Source organism: Phasianus colchicus, chromosome Z (assembly GCF_987193195.1).
Source record: "Phasianus colchicus chromosome Z, bPhaCol1.hap1.1, whole genome shotgun sequence".
NCBI lineage: Eukaryota > Metazoa > Chordata > Aves > Galliformes > Phasianidae > Phasianus > Phasianus colchicus.
In genome coordinates, this window is record NC_143476.1 from 37,514,870 (window position 1) to 37,528,345 (window position 13,476).

The window sequence follows — 13,476 nt, forward strand, 5'->3', positions numbered from 1 at the left end:
AGTGCACTCGTATTTCCGTGGTTCTGATGTGCTGCGCCATGGAATCCACTCAGTTCAGTACACTCCATTATCCCTTTCCACCCCCTGGCTGGGGGCAGGGCCCCTCTAATTGTTGCCTCTGTTGTTCTCCTCCTGTGAATCATGATCATGGTCCTTTCAGCCTTTGCTGTGCCCCACAGATATTAAAAGAACCTCCTCTGCCTCCTATAAATCGGAGCGAGACACATGTAAATACGCTTTGGTTCATGTTTGTGTTCCATTTCTGTGACCTTATCCACTTATAAGTGCTATGGAGGCATTCTGCAAGACTAGAAATGCAGACGGGATGGAATATAGTCAGAGCAAAACGTGGCCCGTGCCAGAAATAACAGTCAAAATCCATTCTATCTCATCGGTCAAAGTCATTGTACAGTTTATACTGAAACCTAAATGTCCATATCATGTATGAACAATCTCAGCAATTGTAGACAACAAACAACACAAGAGTTTCCTTTTGAACTTCTTGCCATTCCTCCTGGCTCAAATCAGTTCCTCATTCCAACCAGAGCTCAATACCTTGACTTGGGTTTTCCATATTGCTGCCTGGAGGCCTCGACAGATCTGAAATGGGCTGCATTTGAAGTGAACTGGTGGGCAGAAGGGAAAATAGATAGTCTTTCCGTGTGGGTCTGCATATGGGAACGGGCAATAAAGACTGCTACCCGAGTCTTTCCTCAGGGCGGAGAACACACGTCTGTCCATATGTTTCTGGAAGGGCAGTAGATTACTTCTTGCACCGCAGGCTTATTTTCTGGAAACAGTTTCTCTTGTTTGCTTCAGTTTTTATTTGTTTGTTTGTTTGCTTTGGCTGGTTGGTTTGTTTGTTTTTTTAAAGTAGGACAGCAGCTTGTCTACAGCAGGTATGGACCAAGTTTTTGTGTCTTCTGTCACAGTGGATGAAGGATTATCTGCTGGCCCTAAATGCTGGGCACAGCTGACCTAAACAAGAGGTTTAAAATGCCGTGTAGTCAGTGACGGGGGATGCAGGTGATCTGCAGGGCAGAGAACAAAAATATTAGATCGAGTAAATTAGAGAGTAGCCTCCTGGTCATTTGTTTTCAAGAAAGACAGTCAGAACTCGAGCAGAAGCAGGCTTCATAGGGATGCAGAGCACAGAAATCCTGTGCTGTGAGAAGGAAGATGGCTGAGTCTAGCAAACAAAGCCTGACACGCAGGTGAGGTGAGGTGAGGCGAGGTCTGAGGTGCAATACGGTGGCTTCCATCAATCGTGTGTGTTCTCCACACAGCCAGGGGAGTGAAACTGCTATTTAAATTGAAGGACAGTGCTCCACAATTGCCACAACAGGATAAGCTGCCACTGATTAAACTTGGGGGATGAGGAGTAATGGCCTAAAAGATGAACATAGGAAGTTCCATACTAACATGTGGAAGACCTTCTGTACGGTAAGGGTGACGGAGCGCTGGCACAGGTTGCCCTGAGAGGCTGAGGAGTCTCCTTCTATGGAGATATCCAAGGCCTGGCAGGATGCCTACCTGAGTAGGGTATCCCGCTGTAGCAGGGGGGCCGGACTGGATGATCTCTTGAGGTCCATTCCAACCCCTGTGATTCTGTGAAGATTTTAGCCTGCCAAGAGATGCAGACCTGGAACTATGTTGTGGTTTTGTGATTTTTGTTGTCAGTATTCCACATCAGAACATCATGTGGACCAGTGGGAGTTAACGAGTTAATGTTCTGGTTCCGTTTACTGCTGTGGACTCTTTGAGCATCCTGATGGGAGGGGAGGGGACGGCATCCCCGGACGAGCTGGCGGGCAGAGGCAGCGGGGTGGAGCTGCGGACACGACCCGGAGCGGCTGCCTCTCCCCATCTGGCCCGGCTCCGCCGTCTCGGCTCGCCGCAGAGAAAGCACGTGCTTTCCCTCGCACTATCGTGGTTTGACTCTCATTTCTTGATACTCTTGTCTCTCTCGTTTTGTTTGGTTTAGTTAGATTCAGTAAATTACCCTTCCTCCTGAGATCGTTGTCGTTGTGTTTTCTTTCTGTTAAAACTACCGGCTAGCTCTCTGCCCTTCCGCCTCTCCCGGAGCGCACGTGGCCCGGGGCCGGCCGGGTCGCGGCAAACCGTTCGTGCCTTTTTTTTTTCCTCTCTTCTTCCCGGGTCCTGTGCCCCCTGTCACGGACTTATATCTAAGGATAACCCGTGACAAACTAGCTACAGAAGAATAGTGCAGTGAGAGAGAGCACAGAAGAAGGGAACTATTTCTCTTCTGAGCACGAAATAGTTGACATAAAGCTTGATATAAAACGTTAAAATGCAGCTGTCTCCAGAACTCGAAAAGGGTCTTGCTGGTTCTGGCCAGTGCTGCCATTTCTGTGTTTTCAGTGTTTTCCCCATTATTTAAATACATTAAATAAACGTCAGAGATTTAAATCAATATGAGCATGTTGCTTTACTGCTGCAAATTGCTTTGCTTGTTGCTTTACTGCCTGCCCAGAGAGGTGGTGGAGTCGCCATCCCTGGCAGTGTTCAAGAGGCGTCTGGATGAGGCGCTGTGAGATATGGGTTAGTGCTTGTGGTAGCAGTGGTCATGAGAAGACAGTTGGACTAGGTGATCTTATAGGTCGTTTCCAACCTTGTGATTCTGTGATTCTATGATTCTGTGATTCTGTGAAATACATGCATTTTGTGAAACACACCAGAGCAGAACAAGGAAGCCACGGGTTTCCAGTAATGGAAAGGATGGTCTTCAGATCCTGCTGATGTGACTTGGCCAGTTTTTTCTGAGGAAAACCAGTCCTACGGAAAACCTGGCCAGTTGCCCAGCAGCTGTCACGTATCTTTCTGAAGAAGGCATTTACTTTCACACCGCATCAAGTGTTCCACCCCAATCATATCTCTCCATATTTGAATTTTCCATTACAGTAGCTAACAACGCCACAAAGTGGGTCAGCAGCGTCTACTTCGTCGGCTTTGAGTTCAGCTACAAACAGTTGAATGGAACAGCAATTTAGCACAGGCCTGCACATAAAGCTATAACCAAAAAATGACATGCATCATCAAAATTTCATCATCAAAATTTCTTATTAGAGGCACCACTTTTTAAAATATTTTCTTATGAGACAGTGTGTCTTTGTGTGACAGGCTTGTGGCTAGAGGTTTTACACGTCAGCAAGCTCACATATGGTGGATAAAAAATGATTTAGGCACTCAGGTTATACAGAACCGAGAAAAGATTGCTATTGCATCCTCATTCACCAAAAAAAACCAAAAAAACAAACCAGAAACCCCAAACTCCCTACAAATTATAGCCATCTAGTTTTCAAGCAGACCATCTGAAAATATGAAAAATTGTCCCAACCCAGGCAAACTACAATCCAAAGAACCAGAGTTTATGTATGTTCTGCAAAGTTACCAGATCTTCAGTTAAAATCTTTCATTATTCTCTTCTGCTCATTTTGTGGCTCTGTAAGGCTTCTTAAGCCTTAATATCAGTATTAGCCGTTCCGTTTAACTTGATTTCTATGTCTGTATGAGGTGCGGTGAAGACAAGTATCAAAGCCGACTTAATGGCATTGCGGCAGTCCTGCCCAGGTGGCATCAAGAGAAGGCCAAATCTCTAAAAGACCGCGTTCCCCAGATGGGTATTGTTTAGAGATTATAAAACAAAAGAAGAAGAAGAAAAAAATTATCTGATCAATTGCAGGGAAATGCCTTCCTGGAGTGCGGTGTTCCCAATTATTTGACAGTGTATTGTCAGCTAAACAGAGATAAGGGCACGGAACTGTATCTCCTGTGTGAAGCTTATCATTTCCATCTTTATGATTCAGAAATCATAAGGACCTTGGAGCTCACAAGCGTGTGAGCTGACAGCGAGTCTTCGTCTTCCTCCTCTGTCCTGCTGCAGCCATCTCTGGCCTCAGTAGAAACAGGAAAGCCTGGGCAGTCCAGCTGCTCTCAGGCCCACTTCCAAAGCTTTCTGGATAAGCAGGCGCACACATCCCCTCCCCCTGGGGAGTCTGGTCTACGCCATTGCAACCGGGGGCCCGGAACCAGCCCCGCCCGGGCGGGGCAGCGGATCACAGTGGGGCCCTTTGTGACCCGTCCCTGTGACACCCAGGCATAGCCGGCACCGACACGGCGGCCCCGCAGTGTCCGGCAGGACAGCGAGGCGACAGGGCAGGAGTGTGCGGGTCTGGCGAGGAGCCCCCGAGCGCAGCCCACGTCGTTTCACTCTACCCTTGGCAGTCCCACGGCTGCCCCCTCCCCACCCTCAGCCCTCACTGCACGAGATGGTGAGGAAACCTCCTAAACGACCCAGGGTGGCCTGGGCTGAGAGTAGGGCTCCCCAGGAGAGAAGACCTTCACCGGAGCCCTACCAGGTGACTGAGGTGCAGCCACTGTATGCTGGTGAGTGAGGGTCCCCAGCAGGGTGGGCAGGGCTGGGGCAGTGAGTGCCCCCTGCTCGACACCAGGGCCCCTTGTCCTGACAGGCACGGGCAGGCTGTGTCAGGGGAGCGGGCCCAGGGCTGGAGCGGGCAGAGCTCCTTCCTTTGCTTGTGCCTGCCTTTGGCCCCTCTACAGCGCTGCTCACTCTCTTCCTTGGTTAGATGATGACTGGCTGCCTGTTTATGAAATGGAAAAGGAGGCCATAGATTGCATTGAAGCCTACGTCATCAGCGAGGAAAAGGTAATAGCAGCCATCTCCGTCTTGGCTGTGCCTGCATCTCCAGATGGTCTTTCTGGCTCTGCCTTCAGGCTGCAGGAGGGCTGCTGGCTGGGCAGAGCGGCTGCTGCCCTGCGGGCCTGCCACACTGCGCCACACCCTGCAACACTCGGTCCCTCTGACCGTGGCGCTCTGTGCTCATACTCCTTGGTCTCTTGTGTGCCTGCCAGGATCTGGTGCAGAAGATGCAGTTCCTGAACTGCATCTGCTCACTGTGCAGCACCGCTGGAAAGACGGGCTTGACAGACAGCCTGGATGTCTTCTGCTTCCTAAACAATCTGACAGAGAACATTGAGGTGAGGGGACATGGCACCCAGGAATCTGCGCCCTGTGAGGGGCACAGGGCAAGGGGAGAGGGAGGCAGGGAAATTGTGCACGGACACCGATGTGCCCCAGATGGGACTCCAGGTGTTGCTGAGACCTCAGCAGTGGAGGTGGAAAGCAGCATCTGGGTGCCCGTGTTGGTCAAGGGGCACTGGGGCTACTCAGGCCCTACCAGCCGGTGCCGGGTTTGCTGGTGCTGGGTGCTGGTGGCTGCCAGGTGCCATCCCGGTTGTGCTTTGCAGGCTCTACTGTGCGAGGAGCCCAAGGAGCAGCTGAACACTGCCCTGAGATACCACTGCATGAATGCTATTGCTGCCTTGAGGTACCTGCCCAGCCCCTGGTTTTGCCAGCACATCCCCAGGGCTCGATCCTGGTGGCCCTGACACAGCTCTCCGCTGGGTCTTGGCTCTTGCCCCAGAGCTGGTGGCATCAGGACTGTCCTCTGACCCAGGCCAGCCCCGTGGAGGAGGAGGTGCCTCCTGGCAGGGCTCCCCATCCATCCCAGCACCGAGGCACTGCTCCTAACATCAAGGTCTCCCTACTTGCAGTGAAGTGAACGCAATTGCAGAAGACGAAATGCTACATCTCTTAAACGTGTGCTGCAGTGTCATCTTCTACCTTCCTCCAAGGAGGGAATTGAACATTTGCCTCTACAACCATGTACGTACCAGTAGGTGCAACTACTGAACCTCAGGCCTCTGGGCTGCTCCCTGGATTCTTTGTGTCCAGAGGTTAAGAAAGATCCTTGCAGGGCAGGCTCCCGCCCTTGCTGCCCCTCACTCCTTACCTCTCACGCCCTGGGCCCGGCAACACTCTGTGCTTGAAGCCTGGTCTGTGCACAGCAGCTTTGCGGCTCTGCAGCCCCTGGGTGTGAGTGTCCTTCCTTGGCAGCCAGAGGGGTTCACAGCAGTCTCCTGGTGGTGAGAGCGACCTCTGAAAGACTTCCACAAAACCCACTGTTCTCTTTGCAGACCCTGAATGCTATGGACAACATGCTGCAGATTATGCTAGACAGCCATCCCAGCCATCCCATCAGCAGCGTCAATAATTGGCTGCAGAGTATCTTGGAGGTCTGTCTGTTGTAGAGCTCTGCCCCCAGAGGTCCCTTTGGTAGAATTTGAGCCCTCTCCTTGGAAACGGCACTGGCAGCAGCTGGAGCCGGCAAGCGGCCCCAGTGGCAGTAGCCCCAAGATGGGCTTGGCTCGAGCTCAGGGTGCCTGAGTCTGGATGGATGCCGTGGTTCCAGCCAGGAGCTCGGCAGACCTGCTTCTGCTGGAGTGGGCATCAGCAGTCCCAGCTAACCAGCAGCTCCTCTCCTCACAGTTGCTGCTGTCCTTCACCTTCTCCGGGGCCAGAATTGTGCGTGAGAGGGCTATGAAGCAGGTCTGGAAGCTTTGCGGTTTCATGGCCAGCACTTTCAGGCAGCAGGTAAGGAGACGTGAACATTCCAGCCTGCTCCCTCTTCCTCTTTTTGCATCCCAGAGCTGCCTCTACAGCTTAGGGGTATCTGAGAGACAAGCTTGGGCACTGAGAGACAAGGTGGGGGCCCTCAGCATGTTTCTGCCCTGAAGCAAGTGTCTTCTTTGGCCCTTTTCCTCTCGTCTTCTCCCTCCACACTATGTTCTCACACTCAGTCTGACTTGTCTTCCCTCCCTTTTCTCCCTCCTACCATAGCTGCTTAGAAGATTCCTCCGCACTCCTCAGATTACAGGCATCGTCCTCATAACCCTTGATAAGACCATTGCTGACTGCAGCTCTGAGGACAAGGAGTATGCCAGGATTATACTGGATATGGTTTTGAAAGACCCTGGCACCTGGCTAACAGAAGTAAGCACTCAGATGCTCTTGGGCATCCGTAGCCACTTTGAGTCAAGCCAGAGCACTGGGAAGAGCAGTAATCTCAGTGGCAGCAGGGCAAATCTCCTTCTGTCTCCTTCTCCTTCTGTCCTCCCAACAGGTGCCAGAGATTCTGGGGTACCTCTGCAGAAAGCTGAAAAGCAGCAGCACATCAGTTCAGGCAATCCTCCCATCACTGCTTGACGTGCTGGCATGCCAGTTTCCCAGAGATGTGTTAACAAGCGTATTGACCCACCTACCACACAGTGACAGGTACCAGCCCTGACAACCCCCGAGGAGCAGGCGCTCCATCACACTGTGCTTTCCAGTGCCAGTGGACCCCTCAGGGCTGCAGCAGCTCACACCCACCAAGGCAGCCCACAGCCTCTCGTCAGGCTCCTGCCCTGCCCCTCGGGGAAGGCCACCTCAGCCCCTCCTGCTTGCCCAGGCCGGGTCCTCAGACCTCCTCAAGCACGCGAGGTGTCAGAGCCAGGGCTGCAGCACAGCCTGGGGCCTGCTGGTTCTGCCTGAGCCATGGCGCTGTGGCTGAGGCAGCCCTGTTGACACAGCATTGCTCCCTCTTTGCAGCGCTACCCTGGAGATCTGGAAGATGGTGCTTACCATGCCGGAATCTTCAGAGAAAATCTTGGATGAACTGCGCTGCCTTCTCCAGGACGAAGAGCCATGCACGATCATCACAGTGGGGCTGGGCTTCCTTCGTCTGACTGTGAGTTACACGGACAAGGCATCGTGCTGTCCTTCAGGGCTCTCTTTGCCCAGCTCCCTGCCTCCCGCTGCCTTCCTCCCCAGGCTGGAAACTTGGGGCAGGGCAGAGGCAGAGTTGAGGCTGTGGCTTAGGCTAGGGAGAGGCATGGCCTCCGCAAGGCTGAGTAGGCTGCAGGGCCAGAGAGGGAAAGTTCCCGTGGCCACCCATGTATGGTGCCATTTTTGTGCCAGCTTCTCAAAGGTCGATTGCTCTTCAAAGGCGTGAGAGCAAGAGTCTGTGCTGGTCCGAGGGCAGGAGGAGCAAGCCTTGTGCCTGGCAGCACAGCTTGGTTGTTCTCGGTGATGTGAGGCCTCCGTGCAGGGGCCCAGCCTGGCCGCTGTGCAAAGCTTCTTCTACCAAGGCTTACTTTCAGACCCTCCAGTGCTCCCTTTTCTACCAGCAGCAGCAGGCACTCTCTCCAGGTGCCACAGCAGAAATGCGGACACCAAATGGGCAGTGAGTGCCCTGAAGTCATTGCTGAGGGCCAGCCCTGTCTCAGCTGTGGTGTGGTGCCTGGGAAGCTCTGCTTCGACCTGGTGGGGTGGCTGGGGAAGCACTTGAGGCACAGGCACCCCGTGCTGGAAACCTGTTGCACTGCTTTGTGCATGGCCGCACAGCGCCTTTGTGCAGAATGTGACTCTGAAGCATCTACTTTTGCATCAGCCATGCCAACGATATGCTCTTCCCTCCACTGCTGTTTGTGATCTGAAGCCATCTGAAACCAGCAAAGAGCAATGGGCAGGGCAGCAATAGCGGTGGCTGGGGTGCAATTGGCTGCAGTGACAGCAGCATTCTCCCCGTGTTCTTGCAACAGGTGCCAGAGATTCTGGGGTCCATCCAGAGAAGCCTGGAAAGGAGCAGCAAATCACCTCAAAAGACGCTCTTCTCACTGCTTGACAGTCTGACCATCCAGTTTCCCAGAGAGGTCCTGAGGAGTGTTTTGATCGACCTTCCCCAGTGTGAAAGGTACCAGCCCAGACAGCCCCGTGTGTTTGTTCCCTGAGAAGAGCAGGGCTCAGAGACGCTCCTGCTGCCAGAGCCAAGGAAAGCTGCAGGACACCCCCGAGGAGCAGGCGCTCCATCGCACTGTGCTTTCCAGCGCACTGTGCTTTCCTCAGGGCTGCAGCAGCTCACACCCACCAAGGCAGCCCACAGCCTCTCGTCAGGCTTCTGCTCTGCCCCTCGGGGAAGGCCACCTCAGCCCCTCCTGCTTGCCCAGGCCGGGCCACCAGACCTCCCCAAGCACGCGGGGTGGCAGGGCCCGGGCTGAAGCACAGCCTGGGGCCTGCTGGGCCTGCGTGAGCCATGGCGCTGTGGCGGAGGCAGCCCTGCTGACACAGCATTGCTCTTTGCAGCGCTACCCTGGAGATGTGGAACAGTGTGCTTCCCATGCTGGAATCTTCAGAGAGGATCTTGGATGAACTCAGCAATGTTCTCCAGGACCAACAGTTGTGTGAGATATTTAATGTCACCACAGCGGAGTTGGGCCTCCTCCGCTTCACTGTGAGTAACTGGACAAGGCACCGTGCTGTCCTTCGGGGCTCTCTTTGCCCAGCTCCCCGCCTTCCCCTGCCTTGCTCCCCAGACTGGAAACCTGAGACAGGGCTGTTGCAGCAACAGAGCCACGGCTGGGGCTGGGGAGAGCCATTGCCTCCATGCAGGCTGAGCTGGCTTTAGTGCCTGTGGCCACCCTTGGCTGGTGCCTCTCTTGTGCCAGCTCCTGCTCCTCAAAGGCTTCTGAAGGCCAGAGGGCAGGAGGAGCAGGCCAGAAAGTCATCCTGCATAGTGCTAGGCCTGGGGCACAGAGGGATGGTGGAGCCCTCCAAAGGCGCTGCTGCCCCAGGCCACGCTGTGTCTCCCAGTGCCCAGCCCTGAGCTGCAAGAAGAGCCAGGAGCTGCAGGGTGCAGGGAGTCCTGCTGCCTCTGCCTGGCTCTCACTGCTTGCCTTTGTTTCAGGTGATGCACCCTACTGAAGAGATGCTGAAAGAGCTGTGTAAGCCTGCAGTCCTGCAGAGGCTTCTGAACATTGAAAGCCTGCCACTGCTCTGTCTGGTGCTCAGAGGCCTGGTCCTGCTGTCCAAGAGATCTGAGATGGTGAGCAGGACCTAGTCAAATTAAGCCCTCCTGTTGAGGAGCCTGGCGCTGGAGTGGAGGGCAACACTGTGCCTTGGGGTTGCCTGAGACTCAGGAGTCGGGGTGATGGCCTGGTGGGGCCTGGTGGCTGCCTGGGGAGATTTCCAGGAGCTTTCCAGATGGGTTACCTGGGGGCCTGTTGGAAAAGGCGGTGGCCGAGCAGGGGCCATGGCGTTCTTGCTCACCTGCCCTCCTTCTCCTGTCTTCCCCATCGCTATAAGTGCACGCCTGCCCAGAGTCTGCCGCTGCCATTCCTGTGGCAGCTACCAGCAAGCAAAGCGTGTAGCTGGTGCTCTGTAATCAGAGGTTTTAGGCCAGGGTGGCCACTGTCCTTTTGGTGAGAAGGAAATCTGTGTTTTGTACAGGCAAGTGTCATACGAGCCCTGCTTCCAGACATCATGGAGACCCAGCAGTTTGCCAACACGCCCATTACTCTGAAGGTGCTGAACATCTTCAGAAATGTAGTGCGCCACCTGGAGAAGAGGCATGCCAGTCCCATTGCTCTGGAGCTGGCTGAGAAGATTCTGCCTCTTTTTAATCATGTAAGTCTGCCGTGGGAGGCTGATCTCCGTGGGTGGGTGCTCGACCAGAGGGCGTTCTCCTTTCTTTGCTTCTCCAGCTCTCGAGAATGAGATGTCTTCTGGGCTCTGCAGCCCAGCAGGCCTTGTCCTTGGCAGCGTAGCTTGGTTGTTCCTCGTGATGTGAGGCCCCTGTGCTGGGGCCCAGCCTGGCTGCTGTGCTAAGCATCTTCTGCCAAAGGGTACTTTCAGACCCGCCAGTGCTCCCTCCTCTACCCGTGCCAGGCATTCTCTCCAGGAGCCACAGCAGGGAGCTGGAGGCTGAGTGGGCAGTGTGTGCCTTGGAGGCACTGCCGAGGACCAGCCCTGTCTCCTTGACAAGATTTTCTTGAGGAGCGCTGCTTTGACCTGCTGGGGGGCCTGGGGGCACAGGCACCTTGTGCTGGAAACCTGTTGCACTGCTTTGCACGACTGCACAGCGCCATGGTGCAGAATGTGACTGCAAAGCATCTCCTTTCACATCAGCCACGCCTCCGCTCGTGCTCGCCATGGGCAGTGAGAGTGCGTTGCTGAGGTCTGCGTGTTCCCCCTCAGGTGTCAAGTGAAGTGCGAGAAGGCTCCATCCGCCTCTTCAAAGATACGATGGACGCTGTGCTGTGGTATAAGAAGGGAAACATGAAGAAGGCTGTGCGCAGGGCCCTGCTGCCTCTGCTATTTCAGATGAGTGACGAGACCCCGAGAGTAGCACAGGTACAAATTACAGACCTGACCAAAATGCAGGCAAGGATGTGCTGACACCTCAGCGGTGGCAGCGATGGTCTGGGAATTGAGAGCGAGTTCAGCAAGAACTCAGACGCTGGGAAGCGTGTCTGTGGTGCCATCTCCCTGCATCTATTGTTGTGTAGGCATCTGGGGAAGCACTCGTGGCTTGTGCAGAATTCCTGAAGTGGAAGGAGCTCAAGCACCGGGCCCGGCAGGAGTACATAGCAGCGATCAGGAGGTGTTTGGTAAGGACACAGCCCCCACCTTTTTGCTGGGGGAAAGGGGATGCTGGCAGGAGGGGTTGCACCTGCATCTGGGGAGGCTCTGCAAGTCCCATGCCTTTCTGCTCTTCTCCAGCTGCACCAGGACAAGAGGACAGTGGAGGAATACCTGTGGCAGAGCCTGCCATACCTGAAGGATTCTCAGACCTCCTTGCGATGCGAAGCTGTCAAATTCATCAGTGAGCCCAACCCCTGAGTCCCTTTTTGGGCCCTGCCCTAGCAGCAAGGCGTAGCCCTGCGGCCCCTGGATACAGCCTGCTCGTGCTAGTAGCCCCAATGGGTGCCTTGCTCAGGTGCCCCCTCGGGCACCATCCCTGCCTGCAGCACGGGAGGGGATCAACTGGGCTGGCTGGGCTGCAGTTTGTGCTCTGGGGAGTGTGTTGGAGAGTGGGCGTCTGACGGGAGCTCTTTCCCTAGGGCTGGCTGTGCAGCAATCTGGGGAACAAAGTGAGGAAATGCTGAATGAAATCTGCAGTGGTGAGTGAGGGCAGTGCTGCGTGTGCTGGGGCGGGGGGCAGGGGGCTGAGCTTGGGCAGCATGCAGCTGTGCCTTGCTCTGCTGCAAGGAAATGCTGCAGGGACAGAGGAGCATTCCTGGGGCAGGTAGGGCACTCCTGAGCAGTGGCTTCCAGCTGATCCCTCAGTCTCACATGCTACTCTGGGCCTGGAAGAGCAATGAGTCGCGATGGTACGGTCAGGAGGTGCTGGTGGGTTTCATCTCTGTTCTGTTTCCTTCTGTTGCAGCCTTTCAGCCTTTGGAAGATGACATCTGTCTGGCAGTCCGTTCCCTGGCAGCCGACACAATACAGATGCTGAGACATCAAAGGCAGCAGGAGGCATCAGGACGGAGCAGGCTCGCAGCACTCTGCTGCTGCCCCTGCATAACCACCTGAAATGTAATTCTAGAACAGTGACATTGCCATGACACGCATTCCTGTCATGCAAGACAGACCCCCTTAACAACGCAAGGAGTCCAGGAGCTCCTTGACAGACATCTTGAAACAAAGAACAGGAACCTGCTGGTTGAACTGGGTCTGTAGTTAGTGACTGACTACGGCGAAAAGTACACCAGAAAGCCTTTGTGAAGAAGACTTGGAGAAGACCTCTGCCTGTGACCACCAGAGAGCAGAACGCATGCATGCAGAGGCGGAACATATCATAATGATTTCCCCGACCTAATTGGAACATTATGACGACATCTTGGAACTGTTCAAGCAAGCTCAACCCACCTGTTGTGTCATCTTACCTATATGTATGATTTGGTGTGATAAATAAGCAACCAACAAGTGTTTCGTTGTGCGAGTTAGGAGTCATCACCCTCGCACCCGGCACCATAATAAACATACCTACTATATAACTTTACATGCCTTATGGAGTTTGATTTTGTATGTCACATCTGTCCTTACAAAGAAGACTCGGATTGCAAAGCCATTCCCTTGGTGTCCTCCCGAGTTGAGCTTATGTGCAAGGTTTCTGTAGCGGTGGGCTGTAGGAGTGCATCCTCAGCACGTCTGCTGACGATACTCAGCTGGGAAATGCTGTTGATTCTCTCCAGGGGGACCAGAGGCCTCGGGTGGAGATACAGATCCTTTGGAGAACTGGACACTCAGCAACAGCATGCAGTTCCACTGAAAAAAAATAAAAAAAAAAAATCCCAAACCGGCATTCATCATTCCTAAGAACCTCGTGGCCTTTCTTCAAACTCTGTCAAGGCCACTACGCCCTCCGTGTACAAAATAAGACTAACTTCATGGGTGGACACGTACGCAGCCCTGAACAAGATACCTGCTCATTTTGCTGGGCCTGTGACAGATACAAAGCAAGAAAGTAATGGTTCTCCTAGCTTCTTGCAAAGCTGAAGTGCTGGGAAGCAAAGCTTCTGCTTCTCAGTTGTGCTGTGTGCCTGAGCATGAGCGTCATGTGGAATAAGACAAATGGGTTTGTATTTCAAGGGGAAAAAAAACATCTTTTCTTTTCTTATATCTGGGAGACCCAGAAATCCAGACTCAGAGCTCTATCTCTGGTTTTCAGTTTGCATTTCAAAACGGGGCAAAGAATGATTCTGCAAACCTTCTTTGCTGACATACAACTCTTAAAATAACAGTAATATTATTTTTACTACTAAGGAAATCAA

General features: G+C 53.7%; 1 protein-coding gene across 2 annotated transcripts; it reads left to right on the plus strand.

The window, feature by feature from the left end:
* The first annotated feature begins 4,096 nt into the window (after positions 1–4,096).
* On the plus strand, positions 4,097–13,413 carry LOC149912878 (maestro heat-like repeat-containing protein family member 7). 2 transcript variants are annotated; one of them, XM_090131722.1, is made up of 19 exons: positions 4,097–4,407; positions 4,608–4,687; positions 4,894–5,019; positions 5,290–5,369; positions 5,596–5,707; positions 6,019–6,117; positions 6,371–6,475; positions 6,722–6,874; positions 7,005–7,156; positions 7,472–7,610; positions 8,464–8,615; positions 9,005–9,152; positions 9,606–9,743; positions 10,148–10,324; positions 10,895–11,050; positions 11,206–11,307; positions 11,420–11,522; positions 11,761–11,820; positions 12,087–13,413. In XM_090131722.1, exons 1-19 carry the CDS (start codon positions 4,290–4,292, stop codon positions 12,233–12,235), a joined length of 2,349 nt encoding a protein of 782 aa, XP_089987848.1. In that variant the 5' UTR covers positions 4,097–4,289; the 3' UTR covers positions 12,236–13,413. The 2 variants fall into 2 exon arrangements, with proteins under 2 accessions (XP_089987848.1, XP_089987847.1); XM_090131721.1 differs by having other exon boundaries at positions 4,894–5,369; positions 12,087–13,409.
* Positions 13,414–13,476: the final 63 nt, after the last annotated feature.